Source organism: Copadichromis virginalis, linkage group LG11 (assembly GCF_057382275.1).
Source record: "Copadichromis virginalis isolate Kocher_CV1m ecotype Utaka linkage group LG11, C_Virginalis_male_GT1.1, whole genome shotgun sequence".
NCBI classification, from domain to species: domain Eukaryota; kingdom Metazoa; phylum Chordata; class Actinopteri; order Cichliformes; family Cichlidae; genus Copadichromis; species Copadichromis virginalis.
Window position 1 is genome coordinate 29286378 of NC_140628.1, and position 15246 is coordinate 29301623.

Below are 15246 nucleotides of genomic sequence, written 5' to 3' on the forward strand. Positions count from 1 at the left end.
CTGTTACAGTTTCAAGTTGAAAATCTAATCCCTCATTCTACCAAGGTTAGAACATAGTCACATAATTTATATGATCAGCGTGGCATGTTTTCACGTGTGGTAGAAGGAGGCATAAATTGTGTTTGTGTGCACTTCAGCTGCCTACAGGGCTGCAAACACAGCGTGCCAGATCTCCCACAGGCCTGCAGAATATAGTGAAAGAGGGCCAGCAGATAGAGTGGCATGTACCCCCTGTTGAGATTTTGTAAAAGGAGACCCAAAGAGAAATGGACAGCTGAACCAACTTGCATGCCTAGCACATTAGCTGCACAGACTGTAAGGCTTGTGGTCCCGCTTAGATGTCGGTTTTCCTTTGCTTAGCATGTGCTCTCTTTTTACTTTCAGTAACAGTGGGCCACTGTTGAGCGTCTGAAGTAAACAAAGCAAATGAAAGTAGAAAACTATTCAACTGATAACAAATGAACTATTTCTTAAGTGTACTAATCTGAATCAGGCTAAGAATAATCTCACAATGCATCAAATCCTTAAACGGTTGGGACATAAGGACGATTAGAACAGAGACTGGACCACTTGTCTTTAATAAGACTTGAGATATTCCCACTGGCCTTACATCGCACATCAAAATATATCTATAGCATATACACGCGCCAGAATTTCAAATGAGAAAAAAAAAAGTCATGCTTGCACATGTGGGGGAGGGAAACGGCTTCAATTGTTAAATAGTGGAGGAGATCTCCGTTTACAGACATTTGACCTTTGATGACTTACAGTTTCTTAATTGTAAAGGTTGCAGATTTATTATTACATCCAGTTATGCATACAATCAATCATAGCTGAGGTTTAGACATGAACCAACAGTATGTTTACACAAAGTAACAAGCCATTCTTTGTGACGTTTAATTTCAGATCTTCTGATTTCTCAGTCTACCTTTTTCAAAAACCGGTACAGGTAGTTTTGTACAAACCAGGATGTACAGTATCTGGGTTTTATTCATATCTACTCATGATAGAGTAGCATGAAATGACTCCCTTTCAAACAGCTTTAATCCACTGATCCAACCTTCCTTTTCCCGATACGTAAAGTTCATTTACATTATACACAAAGTTGTACCCAGTCTTAATTTTTTTCTTTTAGTTAAATAACTAAAGAGCAAAGAAAACAGTTCTTTTTCCGTATACTGTAATCATTACTCAGCTGTACTATAATGTACAAAGGATGATACTGTTGAGTAGCAAGGTGCATGGAATCGGTGCTGCAAAGAGTTTGATGAACGATAGCAACGGTGCCGTATGCGGCAACACCTTTCATCCTGTTCTGTCAGTTGTTTTGTCGTCATCTTCTTCTGTGACCCACTTTATCTTCGGAGGGAAGTATGCTTGCTTTTTTTTGATTGGCACAGGTCACAGGGCTCGCAATGCGAGCTTTGGCAGGACTAGGAAAGGTCAGTGGCCTAAGGCAACAAGCACTTCAGCGCTGGAATATGTCACAGGACCTCTGTGAATGAGGCAGAGAGAAAAGTGTTAAAGGCCAGATGGAGCAGCAGTCATACAAGCTTAATGAACATGCTAACAGACAAATTAAACTATATATTCAACCTTGTTGAAGTGCGTAATGGCAAGGTCTGCAAACCTCCAACCTGGTGACAATGATAAATGCAAAAGGATGCAAAACATGTTGCAATTGGAAGGCCCATAAACCTTTATTGTCGTCTTTACATGCAGCAAACAGAAAGCTCGCATGACTCAAAGAAATGAGATGGGAATGTTACTGTTAACAGCGGCTACCATATAAAAACTCGATCTGACTGACAATGCCACATGTGGGACCGATGAGGGCCATATCCTCAACAAGTATGAACATTCAAATAAACCCTGGAAGCATGCCTCAAAATAAACCGGTCTCCTGAGAAACTGCTGTGTAAAATTAAATCAGTCTGACATACTAAAAGTCATCTCACATATCCAGATTTACAAGAGTGCATATAAGAAGTGAGAATGTTCCCTTTTTAATTACACACTTACCAGAAGTATGCAGTAGTTAAAAAAAAGGTAGTGAAATATTCATTAAAGTAGGGGCAAACAGAGGTAATCGTTCTTTTTGGTTTACATAGTATTTCTGATCGCTGGCTTGCTTTCAGGATAACAGGTGAAAGTTAGGATCTAGCAGCAATGGGGAGGACAGGGTGCTGCTGACGTTGCTGCTGGGAAGAGGATGAATGAGGAGTCATATGAAGCTTAATTACTCCAGAGTCCAGTTTCTAACCCCTGGCAGTGAAGCACTTGTGGATAGGGTCTCATCACCTCTGTCATTCTTGGAATTCCTCACTGGGTCCCGGTCCAAGTCAGTGAGACACTTTGAATAAAAGCTGTCAACAGTATAAAGATACCCTCCTTCTCAGCACCCTTCCCAACACTATTTCTTTTATATCCCGTCTCCACCCCCTTGTGAGTGTAGGTATTCTCTCCATGCCACACCTTCCTCTCCTCAGGGGGGACTCGCTTTCACCGGGGTGATGACTTGCACCTTATATTAAGTACACATTCAGGTTCTCTTGCTCCGTGCCAAGGACAATAACCCCATTTATGGTACCTTGTACAGCAGTTTTCAAATTGGGTGATGGGAACTAGGTCGATGCAGATGAATCATGCCTGAATCTGCATAATTTTCATTGGAGATATATTTAGATTTAGTTTTTACCTGTGTCAATAAAACCTCATCTTTTATTTTACAATCCTGAACTCTAGCCTGAACGAGGACTTAAAAAGTTAACTAGAAGGAGAGAAGTGGACTCTCATTACAAAGCACAGCCAGACCTTTTCAGCATGGGTCAGCCAGTTGTGGAAAACACTCCATCAATATCTCATTTCAACAGTGGTGGAACGATTGCTATTGTAGCTTTTTCCCCTGCATCATTTCATCTATTCTATTTATATTTTCATGAATCATTTCAGATTGTGTTAAGTAAATTGTCTTTTCCATGTTTGTGTTACAAATGTTTGCGCTGTTGTCACTTGTGTATATTAAAGCAGTTTGTAATTCTGTACCCGCAGCATGCTGAGGCTTCATTGGGCCTGCCTTTTTCATGAATGACTCCTCGCTTTCAAAAGAAAGGATGGGCTCTGTGGGCATGCTGGTCTCAGACTTGTCCAAGGCTCCGTTAGTGGAGTTGCCGTGATTTGTGAGATGGATGATGTCTTCCAAGTGGACAGTGTCTTCTTTTGTCGAAAGACCATTTTCAAGCTTCGTAGCCTGGACCCCATTAACTGCTTGGATTGAGAGGCTGTTGGAGAGGAAGACATAAATCATGGTATGGTTCTAGTCAGGATGGGTCCGAATGACTCATAAAACAAATGAGTCATCCCACCACAATAGGAGGATTCTTTTTTTTTTTTTAAATGGTCCCAAGAAGCATGATCAAATGCAAAGAGTAAACATTTTTAAATACCAAATCATTCTCCCACTGTTATAACTGTTTACTGTTGGCCAGAATCATGGGGCTTCTTGTGTTTTCTCTTGAGGTTTACAGCAACGTGAACCTCCTGCTGATTTGATTCGTTGTCAACTCCCAGCTTGGTCTCCTGGCACAAGTTTTGTGCTGTTCATGGTGGTCTTGCATCAATGTGCACACAAAGAAGAAACGAAAGAAGCTTTAGTTTTACCTTTCCTTGACATCGGCCTGTCCGTTTTCTGTTTTGTTGTTGGGAATGCCGACCTCAGGCGTTGGCTGGTAGTCAGCAGATGCTAGAGAGAACAAAGCAATACAGTCATTAAGTGTGACCACAGAGATAAAACATCCCACCCCACACCGTGTGTTAACCCTGAGATGTGTCAGGCTAACCTCAACACACACACGTGTGCATCCTCTTTTTACTCTCTTAAGGAGAATCAGCACTTTTGGTGCTTTTCAACTGTTGGTGATAGTACCCACATTTTTTCTGCGTCGCAGTAACAGGAGACTAGTGTATCTGTTAGTAGTTATTTTTTATCGTCTTATTAGCTCCTATTACTGAGCTGGTACTTTCCTGGTATAGGAGGATATTTGATTAACGTAGGTGTACTGCATTTGATTAAACACATGCATGCTGCAGCTGCAACCACCATTAAAATAAATAAACATTAGCACTGTCAAACTAACTGTTAGAACCAAACACAGAAAAAAGAACTAACATTGAAGACCAGGCTTTATCTAGCCTACATGACTCTCTACAGAATAATATATTTGCAAGCAATCCTGATCTTGCTGCTAAATATCCAAAACACTGTAAAGCAACATAGAGAAAATGATCAGGCTGGACCATAATGCTAAGTAAATAAAAGACATTTTTATTTTCTTTTGACATTGCACACTAGCTGCTAACTTCAGAGTCTTAATAGCTGTGGAGAAACACCTCCCGAGTGGGTACTCAACCCCCAAATCTGCATCCTTTTCAAAACGTTCACAATAAAATGCCAAACTCTAGTCATCATTTTCAAATGGTCATTTAAACATTTGGGTTCGAACATTGAGGTGCAGACGTCCAGTTTTCTGACCTCATGTATATCATAAAACGAAGACATTCACACTCACACATGACGAACTAAAAGGCATTTCTGCCAGGTCTCAATCCACTTAATGGCTCGCTAGTGTCTCCTTGCAATGTGAAATTTGTGAAATTTGACACAAACTGCATTTCCATCTTACTCATTTATAACGTGTGATGTTAAAATTTCGCTAGTATGGATATTGTTAAGTAGGGAGAGAGTAGTTTATGTCTGAAAACTTTGCAGCAACACATGTATCACTGTTTTATTCAAAGTCTCTCTAATGAATGTAGACTGCTGCAGGCTGTTGCCATAAGCTGACTCTTCCACTCAATTCTCCTCAGTCCGAGGGATTGGACAACAAACTAAGGCCACATGGGTCCTATTCTGCAAAGAGCAACTCCAGCTGTACAGGATATGAGGGGAAATGTATAATAGGCCTTTTAAAAGTGCATCCCTCTCTGAATCTTACTCACAGGGGAACTGATAACAAGCATATGACATATCTGTGCTTTGTTTTGTGCAAGCTATGGAAGAGGTAAAAGAGGTAGACTGATATTTATGTGTACATCAGTGGAAAGTATTTTATAGACGCCAGTAGAATCTACCAAAATTGAGTTCTTTTGAGTTTAATCGAAGCAGTAAAAGTCTAAGAGTATTCTGAACACCAGCTGGCCAGAAGACGTCCACTTTGTTTTAAATCCCTTCCTAGATAACACATTAATGGGAGATGAGTTAAGACAATTATCCTTTGTAATTCAAGCAGATTAAAGGCTAGTAGTGGGTAATGATTTCACTCAGGGATGTTTTGTAAAAGGCTGAGGGGAAGTCCAGACTGATGCTTGGCTTACCTTTGCTACTCTCTGCCTGTTTGTCATTGACATGTTCGACTGGGGAGGACTTTGTCTCTTTCTGTGAAAGTGGGAGAGAATTTCAGTCACTTTTACAGCAAAACTAAGTTTTATTTTTTCAATTTGTAAAAGAAGTTTTGGTTTTTTTAAATGTACCTTGTCACTTCCATCTGTCTTCCGTGTCCTCTTCATGATCTCCTCCAGTCGCTACAAAAGGAAGACAAAATGAATAAATAAAGGAATAAAACAGATAATACCCCACAAGGAACCAGATGCTAATAAGCAGACGTACATTTTCTGTGCACTGGTGGACAACAACGCAATGATACTGGCACTTGTGTTATATCATATTACCAGTAAAACATAGGCTTCATGCAACATCTATAAAAAATATTTGGTTTGACTTGATGAAAATTTGGCTACGCTTATTCGGCTGGACTAGACCACACACCTTGCCGAATTGTTTAGATAGAAGCTAAGGGTTCAACTTTCCCTTTTCATTAGTTCTTTAAAGCAGTCAGGTTATTATGCTCAAAATAAACTGAAGCACATCGGGTGGTGGGTTAGACTAATGAGGGTAAAAACGCTGTTGGTGTACTGAGCTGAAACAATAGTGAATACTGAACAACAGGAAACACAGAAAGGGTAAGCGTGTGCTACACTGTGATATAGAGAACGCTGCATGGGTAATTTGTATGCACAGAGGTTTGAACAACATGAAAATTTTATTTGAGGACACAGCTAGCCTGGGACAGCTAGATCATAACTGCAGCTGCCACTCATAAAAGTGAGACATTTTTAAGATCCAAGATCATATATGGAGCGCTCACACGCTCACAGCTTTGGTATCTAGTTTGGCATCAAAATGTCTGTTTCAGGAGTTGTTGTGCTGCTCGAGGTACCTATAAACACCTGTGCTGAGGTAATAAGACTGAGTCACTTAGGTTTGGTAGAGGACTGTAAAAGGAGTTTTGTGTAGTGCGACTGCGGTGCAAGTCTTTGGGGCAGAGGACATGCTGTTCTTGTGGGCTAATTCCTGCCAACAGCAAAACTTCAGCTGGCGGAGCTAGGCCTGACACGCCTAGATAACAGCCTTTCACACATGGAGAGAAGATTAGGAGAGGGAAAGAAAGGCTTAGATAGCCTGCAGAGGCACGATCTTATGTGTGTGATATACTTGAATATATGTTCACCAAAGGCCCAGGTATCAGTACACATGAGAAAGGATCCACACACAGATGACTGACACAGCTAGCTCGCTGTTATTAGTTTTATATATAGCTTAATGCTCATTCACATTGTAAGCCCTATTAAATCATGGCATGCAGACAGCTGATCCAGGATAAGCCAAAAAACATCATTCATCTTGTTTCAGGGATTCAACTTTCTGCGTTTGTCATGTAAAAAGGGCCGACCTCAGGATGAATGTATCTTGGAATATACCACCACCGGGGGAGGAGAGCTTTTGTAAACCGACTACAAAATTGATTTTGGCATTACTCTGTATCGTGCAAGAGAACATTTTCCTCTTTTAAATCAGCCACTGTTTGGAGATGCTGTATTTCGAAAGGAAAAGTTCAACTCCAAATCGAATGTACTTGCATGTAATGCTACTGATGCATTCAGATTGTTATGTCTTGTCATCAATATAAAGGAAAACGATGGCACATGCCTTGAGGTTTTCAAAGTGCCAACAAATGCGTTTTAAAAACTCAGTAGCAATGTCTCCTTCCAGAAATAATGACTTTTAAACATTGTTGTGAGCAATTTCAACTTCTTTTCATCGTCTGCATTTGGAAGGAAACCAAACATGCAGCACAGCTGAGTATGGACACCGTTAATGTTTTCATCTGGTCTTGCTGCCACTAGCATGAGACTGTTATCATAGGCACATGGACACTTTCTTCTGCAGAATGATATCTCAGTGGAGCTACGTGAAACTACTCACAAGTTGATTTATTTATTTATTAGCCACTTTGTCATGATTGCTGTAAAGAGACAATCACTTCTGAGTTTCTCACATGTACTACATATATTGAGCACCAAGCACGAGTGTTATTTAGTTCAGTTATATTCAAAAGAAGACAGACATTTTTACAATCTACTACACAATCCAGCTCCCACCAAAAATAGATAAACGGCACTACAGGACAGTTAGACAAAAAAACAACTTTGGACTTAAAAAAAAAAAATTATTCCAAAAAAATCCAAGCTGGGATATTTTTGCATTTATGATCCTTTACAACCCATAAATATCCATTTCCTTTTTGGAATTCAGTTACTTGGCTGAAAGAAACAACATTGGCAGGACAGATGTATAGCCCTACCTTTTTCCTCTCCAGCCTCTCCTGCTCCTCCTTCTGGAAGTGTTTCTCCCTCTCCAGGCGCTGCTTCTCCGCCTCCTCCCGAGCTCTAGCCTCAGCCTCCTCTTTCTGAAACACACACAAGCAAAAATCCAACCACAACTTTAATGGCAGCAGAAGAGGGAAAAAACATCAGCCAAAATAACATGCCTTTTACGTAACAAGGGTGTGGTTGCTCCCTGCAATTATTGTCTACGACCACAAAAGGGATATTTTTCTGTACCTTTGAGCCAAAAGGATCTATTTTCAACATTTACAGCTTCATGGGGGCGATTCAAAGTGAAAGACAACACTTAAGTCTTTGCATAATTCTACTGAAACGTGTTTGACCACAAATGCCACTTCTATGACAAACCACAAGGGGGAGACAAAGCGCCCTGATCTGATAGCAACTTACATACTGCAGTGACACAATTAATCACGACCCCAGAATAATCGATCACTCTGATGAATGGCCACATTCTGTTTTCTGCTTATCAAGCTTCATTGTCATCTGGTTCTCAACAACCACTTCCGCAAACACAAGAAGAATCAATACTGTTCGGGCGGATTATCTGGCAGACTGAAAGGTTAAAGGGGCCACATTCAGTGTCGCTCCATGTTCACCAGATCAGATTAATATTTACCTTTAAAAGACAACAACATCCCAAAATAGGTGACTGGGTTTGTAGGATGAACATGATATCAGACAAGGTCAATGTGAGCAGCACCTGAAAGGGTCTCATTGTTTTCCGTGTACGTTTTGGCATGGTGGGAAGAGTGGAATGATGTGGCAATACAGTGAGTTATCAGCTAGTTATGACTGTTGTCCTGTTTTATGCTCGTCTAACTAACCAGACCTGATGAGTGACTACAAGACTCCTTTAAATACACTTGATACTCTTCTGGAAACCAGGGGCAGGTTGACAGCATACCTGTTTCTGCAGCCGTAAATTCTCCTCCTGCTCAGCTTTGGCCCTTTCCTGAGCCTCCTTCTCCTCTTGCAGCCTCTTCGCTTCATCCCTCTTCCTCTGCTCCTCAGCCATGGCCCGTGCCTCCTCCTCCCTGCGTTGTCTCTCCTCTGCTTCCCTCGCTAAGCGTTCCTCTCTCAGGATCCTGAAGTGTTTGAATACAAGGTTGAGATAAGATTTTTTTTTTAGTTAACCATAAAGTCTCTTGAGATTAAAATCTCTTTTTCAAAGACATTTTATCTACAAAGTCGTCTGCCAAATGCTCCGAATGTCATAAACAATTTAAATTGATTTACTCGTAGTGTAAGCAGTGTGAACGAGAAAGGAAACAATTGGAATTAAGAGTGCCGAAAAAAGATCAAATCAGTTTCCAGGGAGTAAATAGTTACTTGCTGTGGTCAAAATCAAAAATGGTTACACATCTGGAGATAATGCAGAGTCATTCATCTTGAATATGCTTGGATAGTCCATCCAGCCCTTCATGATTTGCCTTACATGTAACCATTTACACAGAATTTGCCCAGAAAATAGCTAAATGTCCAGAGTGGGTTTATTCTGCTGCATAAACAACTACTACTCTATATCTACAGCTTCTTCCTCACAATGATATGCAAAATGTTGTTTTTGCCCAAGTATTTTTTAATATTTATTCCCACTTATAACCTTTTGTACAGGTTTTGGCATAGCTGACAAGAAAAGGAGAATATTACATAGTTCAAAAACTTCCCACAGCTTACAGGAGTTGCATAGTCACCGTTTTGTCTTTGCATGCATTTTAAAAACCAGCTGACCTCTCTTTCTCTTCCTGTTCGCGGCGTTCCTGCTCTTCCCTCTCCCTCTGCTCTCGGGCCTGTCGGCGTTTCTCTGCCAGAATACGAGCCGCCTCTTCTGGGTCATTCGTGCCTGCCATGGGCTTAGCGGATGGAGAGGGTGCAGGTGACACTGCACGCACAGAGGGAGAGGAATTGGCTGGCTCGGGCAAGGAGGAAATGGCGCTGGCTGTGACTGGTGTGCCTGATGCATTGGCAGTAGCTGAGGATACAACAATGGCAGGAGCCACAGGGGAACCTAAAAGAAATAACAGTATTGTAAGCGGAGAGTCACAGAAATGTATTTGCTTTCATAAAGAGATGCCTGTTAATTATTATTAAACTGTAAACAACCACAGCCATTCACCCTACAAATGCAGTAATTATATATTTAAGACTGATTAGCACAGCCTCTTAGCTTTGTGCGAGAGAAGACCCCGACCACGATCTCTGTGTGGCTCATTCAGTGTGCGCCCTTTATTTCCATGACTAATTATGCTTGACGGTAATCTTTGACCACTGTTTCAATTTCACTGCATGTGTTTTTCTGTTCAGTCACAGGCAGAGGGAATCTCTTTGGGAAGACAATAAAAATAGAGAGAAGCTGTTCATAATTGAACTATGTCACCAGTCTGCCACAGGGCTAACACAGAGAGACAGAGTCTACCATCCAAACTCACTTTGGACAAATCATTTCACTAACTGCTTGAATTGATTTGAAATTAATTATAGTCCTGTCTGAAGGACATGATTATCACTCCTTTTTGTACTCACTCTTTTTTTCTTCTGGGGTGGCTGGCCTATGGGGCTGTCTCACTCTCTCAAGAGGGGCAGGTGAAGAGGTCCGGTGGTCTATCCTGGCAGGGGTCCTGGCTCTTTTGGGCCGGGCCTTCGGGGTTGACGGGCTTCCGCGTGCTGACGGAGGCTTGGGGGAGGCAGCAGGGCTGGGAGAGGCAGTTCTGCCCTTGGGTGTGGCAGGGGACGCTGGCCGTTGTCTTGATAAAGGACTAGGACTGGAAAAAAGTAAAAACAAAAGCTGAAGGATGGAAAATTGTGTCAACAGTTCTCAGCGTTGTTCTCTCGTACCACATTATTTATTTAGACCTGGCCTGAAATGCTTAAAATGGCACATGTCCTTAAGAAACTCTGACATCGGCACAGGATCTCAGCAGTCAAAGCACTCAAACATTGCATCATGCCTTATAGTGCATTATCAGTTAGCATCCCAGCAATGCAGCACTTGGAGGAACAACATCCATTATGCTGAAGATTTTTTCCCCCCTTGAGCCTCTGGCGCTGACTGCTCTGCCAAGCTCTTTGCTGCCTTTTTGTTGAGTCAAAAGAAATTGATTTTTTTTTCTTCTTTTCTATCCCTTCTGCCATGGATGTCATTTATTCTGGGACCAGGGGATTAGAGGGTAAATTCTTGGGTATTCACTCAATGCATATGCTCAAGCAATGCATGAAATGTGAAGTCTTTGCAGCACAGACCCAAACCAACCCAGTCATTGACCAGAAACAGGCTGCAGGTCAGGTGCATCCAAGGCTAATCTGGTTTACAATGCAGTTTTTGTTTCTGCGTATTTAAAAGAGTAAAAAGGGTGCGTTATTATAACTTAGATTTCTTAACTGGTTCTAAGGTTATGGAATAATGTAAACTTTAAACTGAGATGGTAGCTTTGACATTTTGACTTTACATGGGGGTTGGAGCTTTTTGCCAGGTTTCCCAGAGGCCAGACATTTATTGAAAATGTTTAGCATTGAACTCAGGTTTCTGTGATTTATTTTTGTGTATATGTGCCAAATGTGGATGCTTCCACGCATGCACTACATGGTCCAGGGCCTGGATTAACTGGTTAGCAACATCTGAACTTTAGTAGTATATATGGTGAATATTTTAATCCACCGATAAAATAAATAAGAATAAGAATATATGAAATTGGCCACCAAATATGCTTAACTCGAGACTGTTGCTGATATGCTGACTATCCAAGAAAACTCTACTGTAAATAAGTTGCATGCTAGCATGCTATCCCCTCACTGATTTCTATATAGGTATGCTATACAGTCTGTTGAGTCTTTATTGTTAGCTTCATTTTGTCTTTCGTTTTTGTAATTTCACTGGATTATTCTTCATCATAAGTTATTGATAGAACCAGTTAGATGATTAGATGATTTACTAACAGAAGATTGATCTGTGAGCTGATATCTGACTAAAATGTGAAAAGCTTAAATTTCTCTGTTCGACTCAAAACTTGTTGATATTCTTTTGACATTTTGTAACTAAATGGAATAAAAATGTTGCACTGCAGCCATAAAATATATATAACTCACAGTACTGATAGTGGTGAAATATTCAAGCCAATATTAAATCTGTTAAGTGTTTTACCTTGGATCAGGTCTATGTCTCATACTAGGTAGAGACTGTCTCTTCTTCAGCACTTTTTCTTTAGTGATGGCACTTTTTTCCATTTCATTCTCCCTTTCTTTGTCTTTCTTTTCCTTCTTGTTTTTATCCATCTGTATAAAGATGGAAAATATCAACATGCAAAGCAAAAAGAAGCAGATTTGAAACGGCATATAGATTATATAATAATGTCATATAGGTAATTATGCAGACTTACAGGTGTGGAGCTCCGCCTGCGTTGACGCTGGGTGATATCTGGTGAGCTGGACGTCACCCTCCAGCGGTCAGAGCAGCGGTGGTGCGGCTGATGGCCACACAGGGTCAACGGACTTGCTGAGGCTGAACGAGGGCAGAGAGGAGAGTCTAAAGAACAGAGCAACAAATAATTAAGCCTTGCCAACATTTATATACTAATAGTATTCACTAAATTCACACTGACGGCAACAACTCATTTGAGGCTTTTAAAAAAAGAAGAAAACTTACGACCGTCTTTTCCATTTGTGAGGACACTAGCAGCACTGCGGCTCCGGGCGAGGAAAGAAAGAGTTGGTGTCATCAGCCGGTCGACTATGCTGCTCTCCCACGGACTCAACGCAAGGCTGCGCGCTGCAAGAAGGAAAAATAAAATAATTCAATTATCTCCAAAGATACATGATAATGGGATGCCGTGAACCAGAGGAAGCTTTGTTATATCTCAGCTCACATTCGTGGTTAAACGGGAAATGTTACTCCTCACCCAACACCAAATGTAAAGTGTAGAAGTGTAGTGTAGAACTGCATCTGCAATCCAGAAGAACCATACAATAAACCAATAAAACACCAGTACCACTTAAAGAAGAAAAATAGGCCAGTATATGTGTCCACTGTAACCTTGACCTGCATGGGTATGACCGAGGAGAAGAGGGGTTATTGGTAATTCTTTTGTAGACAGCCTTGTGCACAAACGGAGAAGAAGCAGAATCCTGCGTCTCATTTGGGTGGAAGATGTAGAATGAGTAAGGTTTGGGAGTTTTAACTGTGACGGGAAAAAAGACAAGTGAGGAAGTTACCCGTCGATTTTTTTTCTACCAGTACAGAGGAACAGTACCTGCTCCGAGGAGAATACATTAAGAAAATGCTGACTCACTGACTAACTTTCTTCTCTGACTGTGTAGAAGTATGCAGTGGCCTTGTTAACTGTAGAGCTATAAAAAGCTATACTCATCTTAAGCTTGGAGACACAAACTCGATTTAAAGAAATCAACAAAAACCAATTAAATCAATAAAAACATTTAAGACAAAAAGACGGCTGTGATTCAGTACGTTATGGTGACAAATGGACACAAAAGGACTGGGCACATCAGGAATGAAAAGGCCATCACCACACAATTAACCAACCAAAGGACAGTAAAACGCCACTAGGAATACTCCCATATCAAAATATGAGCATGCAGAGCATGTCAAACAAAACCACAACCCAAAGTTTGGAATGAAAAAAAAAAAACTTGTGATTTTTGGAAGATGGAAATGGGTCAAATATCAACCATCAAGCAAGAAGAGGATTGAAATCAAAGGGGAAGAAGTAACTGAAAAAAGACAATGATGGACGGGTTCGGTAGTGCTGGCAGTGTCAGAATGATGGACATTTAAAACAGGAGCGGGGCATTCCAGATGTAGCCTTACTTCTGTTGGGCGAGTTCCAGAGCGTGGCGGAGGACTTGGAGAGTCGCTTGTTTATAACAGAGTCCACGTGTTTGGGCAGGTTGACCGTTGAAACAGAGCATCTGCCTAAGAAGCCAAGAGAGCGCCACACAGATGTTCACACAGGTCACATGGTTTGAGAAGAAGATGTGGAGCTTGTGTGACGTCATGGGCTATGCTGAGGTGATGCCTTTACAAATTTATACCCACTCACTGTAAAGGCAACGACACCAAGTGTAATCCAACCCAATCCAGGGCTATTCTTGTGTGCTGACCGCACAATACCATCCATTGATTGTAAACATGCACACGGGAAGAGATCTGTTCACCTCTGCAAGCCTTCAAGTGTACAGACAGACCACCCGTGGCACAAAACATGCATTTAAAGAATGATATTTCTTTGTGGATACTCCTAACAAAGTGTCACATAACCAAACTCTAACTGTACTGTAGCACAGTATTATTACTCTTACAATCAGATATTGTTTCTGCGAGCTCAATGAAGTGGAAGTGAAAGAAATATTATTTTTGTTTTGCTTCTTCTTGTTTCTTTTCCAAATAACTCTGTACCACTTCCTCTGCACAGTTTCTATCAGCACAATTTTGTTGGTGAGCAAGTAACTCCAGTAAAACTACCACCAGTGATGTTTGTGGATTCTTCAACGTAACCTGGACATGACTTCAATTTAAAAAGTTATGTTAATTTTTAGGTGTTAAGAACACATACACTAAATTTGATACAACTTATAAGAACTCAGCCTCAATTTATATAATCTAGTGCAAACAACTCTCATAGCTACATTAACTAACTAAGGAAATATCTGCATTTATCTACTATTGCAAGTCAAATATAGAAGGAACCTTTAAAAGCCGCCTCTTCAGGCCACTAAAACAAACCCAGTGAAAAGAATGGCACATTAAATACAACCCTGACAAGGAAACATGTGATGGGAAGTGGCTACAGGGAAATGTAAACTAATTTCAAAGCTGCTGACGTAAACTGGCGCTTCAAAAGAGCAACCATCCATGTGCAATACTTGTATCTGTCCCAATTTCATATCCCTTAAACACAGTCCAATCGATGGATAACCTTCTCTTTCTCCAAATGACTTGGACAATTTAGTGGTCACGGAGGTGCAGCATTAAAGTCGGCTGAGCATGACTGTGGGTTTAAACACACAAATCCAGCACATGATGCAGTATGCTCTTTGATTGAGGCTAAGATGTATACATCTGAGCATTTCCAAAGGACAAAAACAAACATCTAGAGCTCTCAAATGTTCCACTGGCGCCTATTTACACTTGTTTACTCCCATCATCTGACCGACAGCAGGCTGGTGAGTGAGGGAGGAAAAGGAGATTGGTTTGAGTGTCCATAATTCCCCTGGCATATGGCTGAAGCGATTACATGGCATAAAATGGAACATGGGACACTTCATGTTCACAGGAGCTCACGGTACAGAAGCATTCATCAAAGCGTACCACCAAGGCTCTGATCTAATTGGCTGTTGGACTGTCAAGACACTTATTAGCCCCAAATTAAGCAACTGCATACAACAAATTGAATCTTGTTGCTAGTCAGCGGTGCCGTGCTACTTACTGCAACACACATACACTTTGTGCAATCAATACAGTCTGGTCACGATCAGTGGCTAAGAGCCGTG

General features: G+C 41.1%; 1 protein-coding gene across 4 annotated transcripts in view; it reads right to left on the reverse strand.

The window, feature by feature from the left end:
• Positions 1 to 559: 559 nt before the first annotated feature.
• Positions 560 to 15246, reverse strand: part of map7d1a (MAP7 domain containing 1a) — a 41340-nt gene continuing 26653 nt past the window's right edge. For 2 of the 4 annotated variants that reach the window (XM_085471886.1, XM_085471885.1), the window contains 13 exons: positions 13565 to 13669; positions 12386 to 12508; positions 12120 to 12265; positions 11885 to 12015; positions 10270 to 10508; positions 9478 to 9754; positions 8651 to 8831; positions 7701 to 7805; positions 5530 to 5580; positions 5374 to 5434; positions 3661 to 3742; positions 3046 to 3281; positions 560 to 1495 (listed from right to left, as the gene is read on the reverse strand). In XM_085471886.1, the coding sequence (XP_085328012.1) occupies positions 1485 to 1495; positions 3046 to 3281; positions 3661 to 3742; positions 5374 to 5434; positions 5530 to 5580; positions 7701 to 7805; positions 8651 to 8831; positions 9478 to 9754; positions 10270 to 10508; positions 11885 to 12015; positions 12120 to 12265; positions 12386 to 12508; positions 13565 to 13669 (1748 nt within the window). In that variant the 3' untranslated portion in view covers positions 560 to 1484. The remainder of the gene's footprint in view (positions 1496 to 3045; positions 3282 to 3660; positions 3743 to 5373; positions 5435 to 5529; positions 5581 to 7700; positions 7806 to 8650; positions 8832 to 9477; positions 9755 to 10269; positions 10509 to 11884; positions 12016 to 12119; positions 12266 to 12385; positions 12509 to 13564; positions 13670 to 15246) is intronic. The other 2 variants (XM_085471888.1, XM_085471887.1) reach the window with 1 other exon arrangement.